The sequence below is a fragment of the Sinocyclocheilus anshuiensis genome, unplaced genomic scaffold (assembly GCF_001515605.1).
Source record: "Sinocyclocheilus anshuiensis isolate Anshui unplaced genomic scaffold, SAMN03320099.WGS_v1.1 scaffold106, whole genome shotgun sequence".
Lineage (NCBI taxonomy): Eukaryota > Metazoa > Chordata > Actinopteri > Cypriniformes > Cyprinidae > Sinocyclocheilus > Sinocyclocheilus anshuiensis.
The window spans coordinates 89,426-107,197 of NW_015542347.1; the positions used below are offsets into that span (position 1 = coordinate 89,426).

A 17,772-nucleotide genomic window follows, 5' to 3' on the forward strand; every position below is an offset into this window, starting at 1 on the left:
TTAATCAATTTAATAAATTACATTAAATGTAATATATGCAGTCTAATTTTTGCTCTTTGTGACCCTTTTTAAAGAAAATTAAGGTTAAAATCCTACTGAATTTATTTTATAGAACATTTGTGACCCTGGACCACAAAACCAGTCATAAGGGTCATTTTTTCAAAAGCTGAATATATAAGCTTTCCATTGATGTATGGTTTGTTAGGATAGGACAATATTTGGCCGAGATACAACTAGTTCTTAGCAATGCATATTACTAATCAAAAATTAAGTTTTAATATATTTACAGTAGGAAATTTACAAAATATCTTCATGGAACATGATCTTTACTTAATATCCTAATGATTTTTGGCATAAAAGAAAAATCTATAATTTTGACCCATACAATGTATTTTTGGCTATTGTTACAAATATACCCCAGCGACTTAAGCCTGGTTTTGTGCTCCAGGGTCACATTTAGCATTCAAAATGTAGTGACAGTGATGATGACATCATTTGCATACTGAAATATGATTGCACATACTTTATCTTTCTTGCATTTATTTAACCATTTGTAACCACATTCATAACCCCATACGTTAATTATTGTGTGCTCAGTTTCATGACAAGAGCAAAGCATTGCTTATATGCTGCATGTCAGTTAGCGAGCCTAAGCTCACAAAAAATTTCCAATATTCTTTGCTGCCTTGTAAGCACTGGTATTTCTTTCAGGATGTGCAAAGCTAATTAGTGTATCATGAAGTTATATATAGCATGTATTTTCCCATTAGATTTATCACATTCCTTCATTAACAATACCTTAGCATGTGCTGGCCCTTTCTCACTCAGCAACTTGTATTGAGGTTGAATCCTGTTGAAACGGGCTAACTCATTCACCAAACACATGGGAGTTTTCTCTTTAGGGTTTGCCATGTTTTCTTGCGGAGGGCCTGTCAGAAAGAGTGACAGCTTAATCACATGCAAGAATGAACAAGTGCATGTCAGGTTTTTCACTGTATTATAGATATGAGTCCAAAACAGCATATACTACCATTCAAACGTTTGGAGTCAGTAAGATTTCTTTTTCAAGAAATGAAACTTTCATTCCACAAAAATGCATTCAATTCTGTCAGCATTTACTCAAGTTGTTCCAAACCTTTCTTCTGGTGAGCATAAAGTAAGATATTCTGAAGAATGTTGTTAATCAGTTGATGGTAGCCACTGACTTCCATAGTATAGAAAAAAAAAAACTAGGGAAGTCAATGGCTACCGTCAACTGTTTGGTTACCAACATTCTACAAAATATCTTCTTTTGTGTTGAACAGTAGAAATAAACTCATATAGGTTTGGAACGAGTGGAGGGGGAGTAAATGATGACAATCTTCATTTCTGGGTGAACTATTCCTTGACAGTAAAGACCTTTATGTTACAAACGATTTATATTTCAAATAAATATTGTTCTTTTGAACTTTCGATTCATCAAAGAATCCTGAAAAAGGTCTCACAGTTTCCACAAAAGATATTAAACAATCCTTTTCAAAATGATTAAAAAAAAATAATAATAATAAAAAAACATTGCATGAGCAGCAAAGCATCATATTAGAATGATTTCTGAAGGATCAATGAAATCACATGTGACACTGAAGACTGGAGTAATGATGCTGAAAATTCAGCTTTGCCATCACAGGAATAGATTACATTTTTTAATATATTAACAGAAAACAGATATTTTAAACAAAAGTAATAATATTTTACAATTCATTACTGTTTTTCTACAGTATTTTGATCACATAAAAAAGCCTAGGTAAGCATAAGAGACTTCTTATAAAACATTTTAAGAACCACAAACTTTTGATGCAAGTGTATGTTTCCATTTAAAAACAAGCAAACAAACATCTTTTTGTCAAATGCTTTGCTTGAAAAGTGTGTTTGTGCTGTTTATCTTTAAAATAATGGCACCTGGTTTCATATTTTGCTATCTACCAAATCACATTTAAACATTTTTAATGGTCCAAATGCTTTGGGCCCACTGTAATTGTTTACTCTGTCATTTAATCATATTAAAAATCAACCTAAAACAATGTCATTCCACAGAACTGACTAATAAATGTTAACTATTATGATCAGATGTTTACATTACACTGCGTTATTCGATTTAGTTTGTTTAGATTAAGTGGAAAACAGAATCCCTCTGACATAACACAACATACACTGTTTTTCTTTGTTTTCCCAAACATAATTTGCTTAGTAACCGAAACGCTTTCACAACTGTCTTTAATGGACACAGGACATCCACGGCAGCTTGTGTTAGCGGTTAAAATGAGCATTACCACTATAAACGTTATAAACTACACTGGCTAAATGCATCAGACTTGCATGTCCACAGCGTACCTGATGGGCTGGCTGGTACAGTGGAGTCCACAAAGCCAGAGGCAGGGCTGGGGCAGGTGGGCGTTGTGGCTGGCACTGTGCCATTGATGGTGGGCTGCAGACCCAGAGCTCCTGGGCTGGGCATGGCCACAGCGGGCGCAACGGCGGTCAGGCCAGGTCCAGACAAGGGGGCTGGTGTCTGCACTTTCACTTGAGCCATGCTCTATCGCTGTTAAAATATGATTTAACATGAAACAATCTTTCTCAACATCAACTATTTAGGTTGTAGGATTGCAGACTACATGCAAAATGTATTTTCCAGCGCATTACAGGACAGACATGGTCAAGGCCTGGATAAGCCAAGCAACACATTATTTTTTAAAACAGACAAGGCTGTAACATTTTTTTTAACTCAAAGTTAACTGCTGTGACAAAGTGCAACACAAAAGAAAGCATTACTTTCAAAACAATAAGGTAGGTGCATTCAAACTCAACAACCACTTAAATGGATACAATCATAGTAAAATATGACTGTATTGTTGCTGCTGTTAACTAAACCTAAAACTAAAACAACTATTATAATAGTTTTCATTATTAAATAAATATACTAACGTAAAATGTAAACATAAAAACTTGGCAATCAAAATAAAACAAGCTTTAAAGTTGAAATAATTTGACTTTTAAATAATTTTTTTAAATAAGTTGGAGTACTAAAATGAAAAACTAAAATTGAAATAAAAAATAGAAATATACAAATATAAAAATAAAAAACGAATAAAAATACTAGAACTAAAATTAATATGCAAACTGAAAATACAAGCTAATTCAAAAAAATATTAATAAATCCTATAATATTATATAAATAATTCTAAAATAGCACTGCTATATTTGTGAGAAATGTAATGAATATTCTATCAGCTCTTAAACTGGTGACAATTCAGAAATTGTTTAATAAAAGGATTTGAAATGTTCATGTTTGAATTGATATGTCCATGTCAGTGTTTGCCAAGTGTTATCAAATATGACGAGAACATAATTTAAAAAAATTCTGAACAGAGAAATTCAATGACTTTTTCAGTCTTTCATAGTTCCAATATAAGGGTGTTTAAAAAAAATGAATGAAAAAATAGCCAATGAAACACTCTACATGTGACTTAAGAAAAACATCAATTTAGTATTTTTGTTTTCCTGTAGTCACCTACAGGAAAAACAAACATTTATTATACAAACTTCCTTGACTTTTACAATAATCATAAAGATTTTAATCACTTCCATGGCCACTCACCCTTTTTAAATCACCTGATATTTCCATAATTCCTGTAGCATAAATCTTCACACTAAAAAGCATAAAATGCAATGCATGACATCAATCATTAAACCCAGTGTGACAAATGATGGACTGGAAGCAAATCAGCATCAAGCCAATGGAGTGACATTTGACCACTAGGATCCATCATGGACTTTATTAGTGCAGTGGATGAGAAGACAGCTTTCTTTGTGAAACTGACTCTCAAAAGTGAGGACACTCTCTTTTTCCAGTTGTCTCTATGTCTATCTATGCACTCACTGAGGTTGTCATTTTCTTAGTTCTCTCATGATTATCAAGACGCGATGCTGGGATTTATTATAGTCCTTTAAACATTCAAATCAACCCTGATCGGGGTTTTGGAACACAGCCTTCCTCTCCAGCACACAGGCCACCGGTCTGAACTCAGCTGGGAATGTGCGGACATCATGGCTGAACGGCTAAATACCCCTCACATCTCATCGATGCACGCTGCCTGTGCTGCCACCAAACAACCAAACGACAGAGCGCAGTCTCAAGTGCAGTCCTGAATTCATCGCTACTTCAAACCACAACGCATTTAATAATAATAGTTTACCTTCGTCCAGGGCCAGACCCCAGTTACACCTCCAACATTGGCAAACACTAAAGAGAACTGATGGTACCAGGACCAAACCAACATATGAACAACATGTGCTTTTCCAAAAATAGCCCACTTGGACGACGGCACAGCACTGCTAGCTGATTTATGTTTTAAATTTACATTTAGTACAGTTTTAGTCAATTTTGTATATATATGCATTTTATTAATAATGGATAATATTAAGCATTCCAAAATAATACTTTATAAACTACAAATATAATTATTAATAACAGATAATAAGCATTCTAAAATATTACTTTATGAACGGCTACAATAATCATTTTTGATAATAGATCAAAATTGCTTGATTGCTTTATAAACAACTACAATGTCGTTTTTATTAATGGATATTATTAAGCATTCTAAAATATTACTTTATAAATAACTACAAATATTTATTAATATAATATTAAGCATTCTAAAATATTACTTTATAAATAACTACAGATATAATTATTACTTAATGTACATCCATTATAATATATACATTAATGGCAAGTATAATAAACATTACCTACAATTAATATTAAATAAATCCAATGTGTAATCTGCATTTTTATTAGTATTATTAGTATTAGCTATAAATTATAACAGTACAGCATATTAAGCATTCTAAAATATTACTTTGTACATAACTAGAAATATGATTGCTTAACCTGTCTTTATTGCTTTACTTAATAAAGTGGATAACTGTGTTATGCAATGTGTAAATGAGAAGACTCACTCAAAACCTGTATTTTTATTCTTTAAATTAACAGGCAAAACTTACATAATTTGTACATACCAAAAAAAAAAACCCTCAAAGAAAGAGTTAAAAAAACAATAACTCCTATCACCTCCTACAACTGGCAAACCAATTTAAATAGTACCCTTTATTAGCAAAAAAAGATAACTTTTTAGATACCCAAGTCTACTTAAACTTATAAGTGTGTACACGTATTGACTTCCTTTCAAATGCTGACAGGTGTCAATATTTTTCTCAGCCACCAAACACACATTCAAGTTTAGCCCTGTTGTCATTTCCACACTTTTCTTTCAGTGGTAAGGACAATTACATGTGTAACATAAAATAAAGTATCCTGATATTGTGTGCAAAGGGAAGTGTCATGGCCATCTCCATTTTTGCTACACCAACACATTCACTTGGAAGTCTAAGTACACTGTACCACAGACGATGGAAAAGAAGACAAGCCAACCAGGATTAGAATATTCAAGTATTTCTGAATGGATGGCTAAAAAGATACATCTTTGGAGTGTATGAAGTTAATAAACAGTGTGCGATCGCACATTACTGATCAGATACCGTACATCAAACATATACAATTGTTGGGAACAAAAAGTGTTGTAGTTTTTTTTTAATCCCAGAAAACACAAAAACCAAACTACCAGATAATCTTTGATCATAATAACACTCATTTTTGGAGAATTAAAATCATTTCATTTTGGAAAAAGTGCAGGATCTAAACATTATCAAATATGTGCTCTGCAATAACATTATTTCTCTATCTACATGCTGCCGGGTTAATTAATCTCACTTTTACGAGTTATACGCATTATTTTGTTTGTTTCTTTCGTTTTTTTCCCTAAACTATGTAACAGTCCTTTAGGAGAAAATATAATCAAATGGAAAATATTTGTGATTTTTTTTTGTCCTTGAAAAAAAATGACCTGAGCCAGGCAAATATGACCAGGATAATCAACATCTTGAGAATATATAAACCACAATAACTTCCAAAGCATCTGAGGTTATAGAGAATAAAACAAATACCCCAAATTAAATAAGACGTACACTCTTTCATTACTTGCACCAAAAAAAAAAAGTGACAAAGGTGAAGCAAATTTTTTAAAAGGAATAGTTTAACATAATTTTGAGCGAATGCCTCAGAACAAAAACATTTTATACAAATAAGATAGAACACAAGACAGAACTTTCTTGCTAACGTTCAATATACTGGGTTACCTACAGCTCTGCTTTAATGGCAAACCTACACAACACTGGTTCCATCCCATATGACTTGGTAGAGGTAAATACGAGTTCATGGATGGTCAAGGTTGGTTTTGATGCTCAAACAGACCAATTCTAGTCTTAAGTGACAATGAAACCACCCTTTGCAGTGACAGCAGAGCTTGAGATGAATGAGATAAAACAGTACCTTTCTTAAATTAATCTATTTACAGTGGAACATCAGAAACTCGCTGAAGAGGTGCGCCATATCTTCGTTAGAATGAACTGGTCTTTCATCACAGTGCATATAATTTCAGTAGGAATATAAGGAAAGAGAAAAAGCGAAGGACACTACAATCATTTCCAGATTGGTTTTGGACTTCTATCATTTGATTTGGATTTCTCATTATTGGCCCTGCTACACTCTTAAAAATAAAGGTGCTTCACGATGCCATAGAAGAATAAGCTTCCTTTTGAAGCACCTTTATTTTTAAGAGTGTATGCACCTATCCTTGTTATTGCACAAGACACATGGACCTTATAACATACCAATGACAAAAATGAACAGGAATATGTATGGTCCAAGATAGAAATAATCTCACTACAAAAAAAAAAATCCTTTTTCATGGATTTATCTACATTTTTCCACACCAACCCTTGACGGGTATGTTTCCATCCTCTTTAAAAATGTATTTCCATTCTTCGACTGTTTTTTAGTTTTCCCAAACATGCATCCAACTGGCCACCGGTAACACAGTTGACATCATCTCCCATGTTTGTGGTCTGAGTCCATGCTTGAGTTTGAGTCCAAGGTTAAAGTTCAGAGACCATATGATTTCAAAAAGTGCTTTTATAGTTCAGTAGGACTTCTTCCCTCCGGGAGTTCTAGAAAGTTCATATTAACAGGTATCATCTGAAAAGAAAAAAAAAATGCAGATTTTAAATACATTCAAAATGCATTTCCACTAAAAATGTTTTATTTATTACCGACTAAAACATTAGTTCTTACCATGATACCACCATTTCGTCTTCTTTGGATTTTTATTACACGTCCGTACATAAAAGGAGTTATCAGGAGGCCTCCTCTGTAAAATATATAAGGAAATTAATACATAAATAGAAATAAAAACATACATATTTTCAGGGCTAGTCTGGATTACATAACTAGATTCCAAATATTAAGAGTACATTACATTTTAAAATGCTCATAATCAGATTACAGTTACTTTTTTTATGGATTGCATGATTACATTTTATTCACACAATGGCGGTTAATTCTTCATTATTCAAATGTCTTTGCCAGGCATACTCATTAACATAAAATAGTTTAATATTGAAATAATTTAACAACACATTCACATGTTTACAGTCCTCTGAAATATCGGTTAACATTCACACTGACATGCAGGTAAACAAATGAAATATTTCTATTTTTAGTGTTCAAGCATTTCAATTATTTTTATGATTTAATTAATTATTAGATTTTCATCAACTCACAAACCCACTGCAGTGCAGTTCTTACATTAAGCATAGTTTGGGAAACCCTGGTGTAATGTCATGTTAAATGCATTTTATGATGTTAATATAAAAAACAATATATTTTCTTTCTCTTTGTGTTTTTAAATCAATATGGTATGTTAAATGGTCATTTTAAAACCAATAAACAAAAAGAATACATTACCTAAAATGAGTAACCTAAATTATGTTACTAACTACAGTTTTCATCATGTAATCCGTAATCAGTAATAATTTGTAAGTAATCTACCCAGCACTGCATATTTTTACATCCACTGGCCAATTTATTAGGTACACATTGCTAGTACTGGCTTGGACCCCTTTTGCCTTCAGAACTGCTTTTATTCTTTGTGAAATAGATTCAACAAGATGCTGCAAACATTATGTTTGCTCATTATGTTTTATAAACCAGTTTGGTATTATTTGAGCTTTATCCTGCTGGAATTAGCCATCACAAGACAGGTACATTGTGGTCATAAAGGAATGGGCATGGTCAGCCGTAATAGTCAGGTAGGCTGTGGCGTTGAAACGATGTTCAGTTGGTACTAAGGGGCCCAAAGTGTGACGAAAATATCCCCCACACCATTACACCACCAGCCTAAATCACTATTACAAAGCAGGATGGATCCATGGTTTCATGTTGTTTATGTCAAATTCTGACCCTACCATTCAAATGTTGCAGCAGAAATCGAGACTCAACCTTTTTCCAATATTCTGCTGCTGTAGCCTATTGTTTGACATGTTGTGTGTTGAGAGATGCTCTTCTGCAGACCTCAGTTGGAACGAGTGGTTATTTGAGTTACTTAGGACCCTATGAAATACGTTTTATTTTTTCCCAAATTCCGTCTTAATTTTTCTGGGCTCCTTTTTAATGGGTAAATTAAATGTTATTAATCAAAAAGCATGCCTAATTAATTAAAATCATGAAACCTACACAATTTAACATTCATTTATTAAAAGTTTAACAAAAATAAAATTTTTAGGGCACTATGAAATATGTTTTATTTTCTCACGCTTTGTTTTATTGTTACCAAAATTCTGTGTTTAAGCATGTCTAATTATTTGAATGCATAAAAACAACTTAATTTATTAAAATGTATGTTTGCTTTTTTTTCTCAGAAATTCTTTTGTTGTGTATTTTAATTTTTAGGCATAAAATATTTAATTTATCTTTTAATCAAATGAAAATTAAACTCATTATTTTTTGACAAACAAAGGGGGTTTACCATTAAAATTAAAACATGTGAGAAATATTGTGTGATTAGTCCTTGAAAAAAAGTTTTCCACTGTACAATAGTAATATATTTCTGACAATTTCTTCAAGTTAACCCGAACTTTTATTTTGACGGGTTGCCATGAGGACCTTTAAGTTTCTGTGTGTATAAGATAAATGATAGTTTTATTCAAATGAAACAGTAAAATGCTCATGAAGTACTCTCAGAGCAGTTCTAGAGATTGTTCATGCACTTATGTCCTCATTTAATGAGATGCAGAAGCTGAAATCCCCGCGAGCGACATGCACGCTTCAGTATGTGTGTAGTAACGAAACTGCATCTGCGCCATTCATTCAGAACATGCACAATTAATTTTTAAACAGTCTTTTTGCAGCTTAATATTAACAGACACTAGTCCATATCACGATTTGATTTAAGTGTGCTGAACTACCTTTTTTTTTTACGTTTTATTTATGGGTTTTTTAATGCCTTTAATGCGATAAATCAGTAGAGAGGTGACAGGAAAGCATTGGGCAGAGAGAGAGGGTATAACAGGATCGGCAAAGGACCACAAGATGGGAATCGAACTCGGGTCACCACAGTTGCACTATATGTTAGCGCACTTAACTGATTCCGGGTCAAGCCGGGTCAAGCGATTAGTCAACAGAAGAGACAGACGGCTGCACGTGAGTGTCCTGCATAATACTTGTTTATAGATCTGCTGTTAAAAGCGTCTGCTAAATGACTAAATGTAAATGTAAATGTACTTAACCACGAAGCTATCGGCGCTGACAGTGTACTGAACTACTTATGATTAATTTCAATCATGACAACTCTCTGAACATTTTAGCATGGTGATGGATATGACAATGTTAATGTATTTGGTCTTGGCGGAACAGATCTGCTACACTGCTGCTGAATTGCTGCTGCTTTTGGTTATTGCTGTAGTTGTAGATTATTTCTGCTGCTGCAAGCAAGTACAGGTACTTGCTACTGCCAATGCATATGGCGATACTGTGCCATGAGTATTTAAGACATACCGCTGCTGCACAAATAGCATATAAAATAACCCCGTAGATCTATACAGGTGGAGCTGGGGAAGGTGGATGGTTTCAGAGAACTCCGAAAGCACGCTGCAGGAATCTCAAGTGAATGCTAGCCAGCCATATAAATGCAAGGCAGTAAGCTCATTGGCTGCATATGCTGCATGAACCAATCAGCTTGTGCCAAGTCGTTTAACTCTCTGAATATCATCAGTACGTTAACACCCCGTCAGAACGCGTCATCTAGAGTTTCATGACTGAACTATATATTTATCCAAATTTTGACAAATTCCGTGACATTCCACGTAATACAGTAAATTCCATATTTATGATTGGATTCCGTGATTCCGTCCGCATTTTCTGCATCGTGGAAATCACAGGGCCCTAGTTACTCTTGCCTTTCTATCAGCCCAAATCAGTCTGGCCATTCTCCTCTGACCTCTGGCATCAACAAGGCATTTTCACCCACAGATCTGCTTCTCATATCTTTTTCAGACCATTCTCTGTAAACCTTAGAGATGATTATGCGTGAAATTCCCAGTACATCAGCAGTTTCTGAAATTCTCAGACCAGCCCGTCTGGCACCAACATCTATCCCATGTTCAAAGTCACTTAAATCACCCTTCTTCCCCATTCTGATGCTCGGTCTGAACTTCAGCAGATCTTCTTGACCATGTCTACATGCCTAAAAGCATTGATGTGCTTGGCTGATTAGATATTTGCATTAATGAGCACTTGTACAGGTGTACCTAATAAAGAGGCTGGTGAATGTGTATTAACTGTATGTTTTATGTAAACTGAAAACAAATGCTTAGGGTTTGATTAACAACTCTGTTTTCTGTTCCTGTCCCTAAGCTCGTATAGACAGTCAATTATAAAACATCAGCGTTAAGACACCTTTAAGCAAGGACTATAATTAGTAAGTCATTGATTTAGAGAGACACCAGATATGGCGGTTAATGTCTTACTATTGTAACTAATGAACAAACATATCCGTCTAATATGTCCCATATTAGAAACTAAATGTGTTATCTTTACATATTGATCCACACTATAACTTTAAAATCCAAAGAGATACAATAACTAAGTTACAAAACAGATATCAAAACATATCAACAAAACCACTGCATTGTTGTGTGAGACACTTACCTTCTCTTTGCAGCTAGACAGCATGCTAATAATGCTAAGACAAACAGACTGCACCGAAAGAGCTGGTGACCAGTCCTCCGTTAAGATGGACAGGCAGATGTGGCCATTGCTATAAACATGGGGATGGACGGGTATATTGTCTCCTGTGAACATTACCTGTCAAAACACAACATAAAGACATTTATTTTCAGCTGTTTCAGACAAATATAGTACACTAGATGACCATGTATGCTTGCTTCAAGCTGCTCTTTTCCATACAATGAAAGGGAACATTCTGGAAGCTTATTTCCAAATAATTTATCCAAAAAAAAAAAGAATAATAAAATAAAATAACATTTAAAAAAAATGGAAACTGCGATTTTTTTCTTACAATTCAGACTTTTTTTCTCAGAATTGCAAGATATAAACTTAGGATTGCAAGAAAAAAGTAAGAATTGTGAGAACTGTGACAAGCTTGTTTTCACCAAAGGTAACAAAAGGAAACCTTTTCTTTGGACTTCTCAGAATTGTGAGACATAAATTTAGAATTGTGACACGTAAACTCACAATTGCAAGAAAAACGTTTATGAGAATTATGAGAATTAGGGATGTAACAATTCACTCAACTCACGATTCGATTCGGTTCACGGTTTTGATTTCACGATTCGATTTTCTCACAATTTTTTTTTACAAAATGAGATTGAATACATTAGACAGTAAATGAAAAGGTGTCCTTTTATTAGGCTATTGCTGCACGTTTCTTTGTAAAATTTAAATATTAGAAAACTAAATAGAAATTTTAAAACAAACCCCAAATCAAATAAGTTGCACAAATAAAATAAATCTCTTCATATAAACAAACTAAAGGCTTGTACACACTGGGACGATTATCGAGCGCGATTATCGCCGACGTTTAACGCCTCGTAACTAAACAAAGGGCGCCAATGTGAGTGTGCACACCGGCACGCAGAACGTCAGGCGTAAAAGTGTCATTTTTTAAAAAACGCCTCGGTCTCGTTTTGTTGGTTTGACGTGCCGCGTTAAAAACTGGCCGACCAATGAGATTGGCGCTTTTGTTCACGTGCCTGGAGCTGCTGAAGTTACAGTAAAACACGACTTGGTGGCACTCAAGCACAAAACGGTCTTGCCGAGCACACAATTGATACCTAACGATGAAGAGGAAGTAAGTAGATGAAGAAGAAGCATCGAGGCAAGATGAATGTAGAGCTGCTGGTCTCATTGGTCTCTGAACACAAAGAGCTTTATGACAAACGCGACAGCGAAGTCCTACAAAAATCTCGATAAGAGGGAGTTGTTATGGAGAGGAATTGCAGACCAAATAGGATTCGATGTGTACCGGGGCATTTCATTAAGCGCCATCTAATGTCAGGGAGTGAATCTGCATGTTCACTCGGCTCATCGCCAGTGAAAATCACTTGGGTATGAACCAGAGCCGATCCTCCCTATACACAAAGTACACAAGCTGCGTAGGGCCCCCAAAACACCAGGGGGCCCCCTTGCTCTCAAAGATGTTTTAATTTTAGTTTCGTTTTTGAATTTGGCCAGCGGTTATGAAAACATGAACATTAATTTCTTTTAAAGCGGTTCGCTGTCACCCTTTCTACGTAAAAATCAGTCAAATCATGTAACGTCAATGTCATACAGTCTCTTGCTCGAGACTAAAAAAAAAAAAAGAGTGGAAAGTGTACCAAGCCGCGGAAGAGACACTGTTTCTCAATCGCTTTCCGTGAGCGCGATTCGAGACAGAGTGAAACATGGACAAATGCGTTTCATTCATTCATAACTCGTCAGCCCGCCCGACACAGTTTTGCGTAGGGCCCCCAGAAGTATAGGATCGGCTCTGGTATGAACACACAAGACTCGTCGAAATACGCTGGCGATAAGCGCGGGCGATAATCGTCCCGGTGTGCATGAGGCATAAGGCTTTGTCTGTGCTCTTTCCATTTAGGTTAAAGTTAGAGGCAACCACTGCATTTTAATCATGATTCAAACAAAGATCCAGCATAAGCCCTACATGCAGCATGAACAGTTTTTAATCTAAGGCTATGTTCACACTGTCAGTTTTTGGGATTGACAGCCGCATTTTCTTTACAGGTGTGAGTCTCGAAATGTCCCGTTCACACAGCAGCTTACAGTTGTGTTTAGAATACTGTCTGTATGAACGTGCAACGGGAGTCAAGCCTGTATTCCTTCCCAGTAACCATAGCGATAGTGACCAAAGTAAAATCACAGATGGCGACATCCATAAAACTGAAAGTCTTATCACTTTCTGACACGACAAGAGTCCAATCGAGCCGTGAGTTCTTTCGTCAAATCTTCATTAACCGACAGCAGCTTTTAAATTTGGGTGGAGAGCGGAGCATTTGAATCGAAAGCGTCTCCGGTGGAAAACTGACGGGATCTAAAACGTTCAGATGACATGCAGCTCATTTCTCAGTCACTGTAAGTTACCGAAAACACGCGCGTTTGTGCGGCAGAGAGGCTCTCTCTCGCGCTATATGATGTGACAGACAACTAGTTGTCCAGTCCTGTTCCGTTCACACAGCGCGTGTGTACCGAGAATGCGGTTGCGAATCCTGAAAATTTACAGGTGTGAGTTCGGTTACAGAATGCGGTTGTCACGCCTGTAAATAACCGAACTGTGTGCGAACGTAACCGTATCAAGGACTCAAATACAGGACTGACAACCGTATTCTGCTGCTGTGTGAACGTGGCCTAAATTAGACTGTATAATTTTGAAATTTGAAGCAAAAACTGCATGGTCTGACTTTAGTTTTGTGAAACTATACTACATAAAACATATCTGAACGAAAAAGCAGATGAGCTTAATGAGACGCAAATTCACTTTCAGCCAGCAGGTGGCGCTTGTGAACAGCAATGATATAGTGTTTCCTGGGTTACCGCTGTAAACAAAGCAGAGCTGCGCTTATGAACACTACTTTCATATGCATCGTTCAGAGGCAAGGTGAAAATAAAATACCACATAAACTTTTCTAAAGTCAGTTCCCATCAGAGATGCATTCATATAAACTCCTACTTGTTTCACAATTTGTTTGGCATCTCAACCGATTTGAATCATCACATATTTGAATAAATTTTCAACCGGCTCGCGGTTCATCGTTACATCCCTAATGAGAATTTAGACAAAATTATGAGAATTGAGACAAAGAAAAATTAAAAATTTTTCTCACAATTCAAAGTTTCTCTGAATTGCACGTTTATTTTTTTCTCAATTCTGTGCAATTGTTCTAAATTTTTCACAATTCTGAGAAAAAGTAAGGAATTGTGTTATAAAAGTTTTCCATTTCATGGTGGAAATGTGGTCAAGCTCAATTTTCCATGAAAAACAACTAAATTTTTGGCCTGTTCTAAACAAAACTATCATAAAATTCAAAGGACTTGAAATATATTCCATGAGTTGTATCAAAGTCCCTTTAAGACAAGTCATGTCACTCGGCGGCCATCTTTGAAATGCCTCTCGGGCATGCAAGAGCAACTCCTATCTCTCTGAATGGGGAAACATCAAATTCTACAAAACTGTTCACTAAGCTTGCGATTAAATTTCATATTTGAAATCACCAAAGAAATCTTATATCAACTGTGTCATAAATGTTGTTTATTTTGCTCAAATTGCGTTATAAAAAGCTTATTATTCAGGTTAGATCAGCCAGTGCGCATGCGCAATCCTGAGCGCATGTCTCAAAATGCTGACTGTTTCTATAGCAACCGCGACTTCTAACGGCAGCTGCAGTGACGCGCTGACTTTACAGATTAGTGATTGGCTCCTTCATTCAGAAGGCGGGGCTTCCTGCGATTGAGCGACCATATTGAGCGTTGCATTTTTCCCCATTCAAAACTATACGAGTGACACGTCCCTAATATCGGTATCGGCCCCAAAAACCCATATCGGTCGGGCTCTAATCTTTTATAATGCTCTTTGACCTTTTTAGAGCTTGACATCTCCAGTCCCCACCCACTTTAATTGTATGGAAAAGAGCAACATTGACATTCAAAACATCTTCTTTTGTGTTCCACAGAACAAAGAAAGTCACATGGATTTGGAACAACATGAGGGTGAGTAAATGATGACAGAACTTTAATTTTGGGGTGAACTATCCCTTTAAATCATAAGCCGGTGCTTAGTCCTCACAATTGGCATGAGGCCGCTAGATTAGGAGGTAGCGACAGAGACAGCTGGCTGAATGAGAAGCCAGCGCCAGATCCGGACTTACATAAGAAAAAGCATAGCGCGCTCACGGTCAGACAGATAAAAATAGCCAGTGCTTCACTCCCGATTAAATGCACTTAATGTGCACAAACACTGCTAGGGCCACTTCAGCAACAAAAAAGGTTATTTATCAGTCACCTTTAATCTCAAGTGCTGCCCCTCGCATTTAAAGCTCCTTTGACTAAGACTTACTATTGCTCCATTTACACTTTGTATCAGCTCTAAGCCATCAACAGTATTTCTGTCACTTGCTGTGACATGGTTTTCAACTATAACAGTATCCATATACTCATGCTGTTCTTAACCCTAAAAGCCTTAGTGGTGTGTGAGCTTGTTTATCTAATCTGGTCTATACCGCTCTGCTATTTATAGTGGGACTGATATGTAAAATAAGATCAGAGTTAATCCCCTCATATGTGGCCATTGATTCTGCAGTCAACAAGCTCAAAATGCCCTTGTGTGGATCGATCCTATTATTTTACTGTTTAGGTGCAAAACAGATTTTAGTTGAGCCTTAAATGTTCATCTGGCTGCTACAAATGTACAATAAACGGTGTCCAGCAATTCACAGAGTTTCATTTTATGCAAATGGACAGCAATGCGATGTGGCAACTACCGAGAGCAGCACAGACCACTGCAAACGTGATCTGCCACATGTGAGATACTGTAGTTGAGTACAAGTAAGATGGAGAAGTTAATGTTATCGTGAACAATCACACTTGTTTATATGATTTGTCTCTGCCTACGTACAGAGATATAATAAAATGATACATGGAAAACCATGTCAAAACCATGTCAGAAAAAATGTTAATTGAAATAAATCAGCAATACAATAAAATATAAATATTAAATGAAAAACACACCAAACAAAAATGTTTGAAGTTTGAAAGTTGAAGTTAAAATATTTAAAATACTAACAGAAATTGAACAAAAACTAAAATTAAAATAAATAAACTATTTAGAAATATTTTAACAACAAAAAACTAATACAAGTGACAAAAGCACATAATAAAATTACAAAATAAAATTAAGAAATTAAAATGAAAACTGAAAAATATACAAATCAAAGCAAAAAGGTTAATAAAAAATTAATAAGTATTAATAAAAGCTATAATAGTGTATAGATAATACTAAAATAAGACTGGGCAGAAATATTTTAAAAACTAATACAAATGACAAAAGAACATAATAAAATGACAAAACATTAAAAAAATTAAAATGAAAACTGAAAATATAAAAATAAAAGCCAAAATATATAAAAAAAACTAATAAATATTAATAAAAACTATAATAGTTAATAAATAATACTCAAATAACAAATAACATTTTTATTACGAAATATAGAGTTAATATGTAATATTTAGACTTACCTGAGGTGAGTCAAAGGGATAACGACCACTAAATTTAAAAAGAAGTTGAAATTTCTCCCCCTCATAAAGAGTACCAGAGGCTCCTTCCATATCCACAATCCATCTGTAAAAAGAAGCAAAGACATCAATAATGAAGCATTTTGGTTAGGTAAACGGTCTCTTAAACTATGGAAATGTTGCATACATAATAGCAACAGCATAAACCACTGAGAAAAAAATAGAATTACTCTACTGCCAGCCAGCGGAGTGTTTCACTTCAGCCATTAAAGGCCTGGAGAAGAATTAAACGTGAGGAGAGAGACAGAAAGCAGCAAGATTGTGAGCAATAAAAGACAAGACTATAGCCATTAAGTATCCAGAACTAAACAGTAAAGAAAGCGGCACTATGTCAGGGGTCAAACAGATGACAATACGGAGATGAAACATCTGGCATAGAGGGCAACATAAATTCAGTTCGATTAATGAACTTCAATTTTTGGGAACAGAAATGCACTCTTTTATATAAAAAGGTCATTTCTCATGTCGACAATGTAGCCTAAAATAAAACTGATTTTGCTTATATAGCTAAACAATTGAAAATGCTTTACATCTTTAATTCCCCATCTCTAAAGCTATTACTATACATAATGTCTGACAATAATTTTAAATGATATCAACATTCAAAACATAATGTCAAATCAGATAAATGAATCAAAAATATTAACAGCTGTAACCATATTTAATTCATTCATCACGTTAATGTGTTAATTTTGGCATCTCTAGTACAAACACACATTTTCATTTGGAATATCAATACTGTCAGACCATCTGCTAACAGAAAATTCTTGCAATATACCAGAGTCAGATAAAGTGCTATCAACAATGTGATTTTCCTGCCACAGTATTATCATATCTCCAGCAGCCGTTTGTTCTCAGAAGAGAGAGAACATTCCAGAAATGGAGCGGAAATATTGCTGCGTCGTCAAAGGAGCTCACATTTCTGCCTTTTAGTTTGTATTACACTACCGGTCATGATTTTTAATAGTGTTATA

At 35.2% G+C, this 17,772-nt stretch overlaps 2 protein-coding genes across 3 annotated transcripts in view; both read right to left on the reverse strand.

Moving 5' to 3' along the window:
- Nucleotides 1-4,318, reverse strand: part of LOC107691439 (double-stranded RNA-binding protein Staufen homolog 2-like) — a gene marked incomplete at its 3' end in the record, with an annotated part of 93,426 nt that extends 89,108 nt beyond the window's left edge. The window contains exons 1-3 of the mRNA XM_016490032.1: nt 4,233-4,318; nt 2,371-2,578; nt 799-929 (exon numbers count right to left, since the gene is read on the reverse strand). Coding sequence (XP_016345518.1) covers nt 799-929; nt 2,371-2,569 — 330 coding nt within the window. The remainder of the gene's footprint in view (nt 1-798; nt 930-2,370; nt 2,579-4,232) is intronic.
- Nucleotides 4,319-6,727: 2,409 nt separating this feature from the next.
- Nucleotides 6,728-17,772, reverse strand: part of LOC107691409 (probable ubiquitin-conjugating enzyme E2 W-B) — a 14,518-nt gene continuing 3,473 nt past the window's right edge. For both annotated transcript variants that reach the window (XM_016489982.1, XM_016489983.1), the window contains exons 3-6: nt 16,742-16,844; nt 11,144-11,299; nt 7,232-7,307; nt 6,728-7,135 (exon numbers count right to left, since the gene is read on the reverse strand). In XM_016489982.1, the coding sequence (XP_016345468.1) occupies nt 7,122-7,135; nt 7,232-7,307; nt 11,144-11,299; nt 16,742-16,844 (349 nt within the window). In that variant the 3' untranslated portion in view covers nt 6,728-7,121. The remainder of the gene's footprint in view (nt 7,136-7,231; nt 7,308-11,143; nt 11,300-16,741; nt 16,845-17,772) is intronic.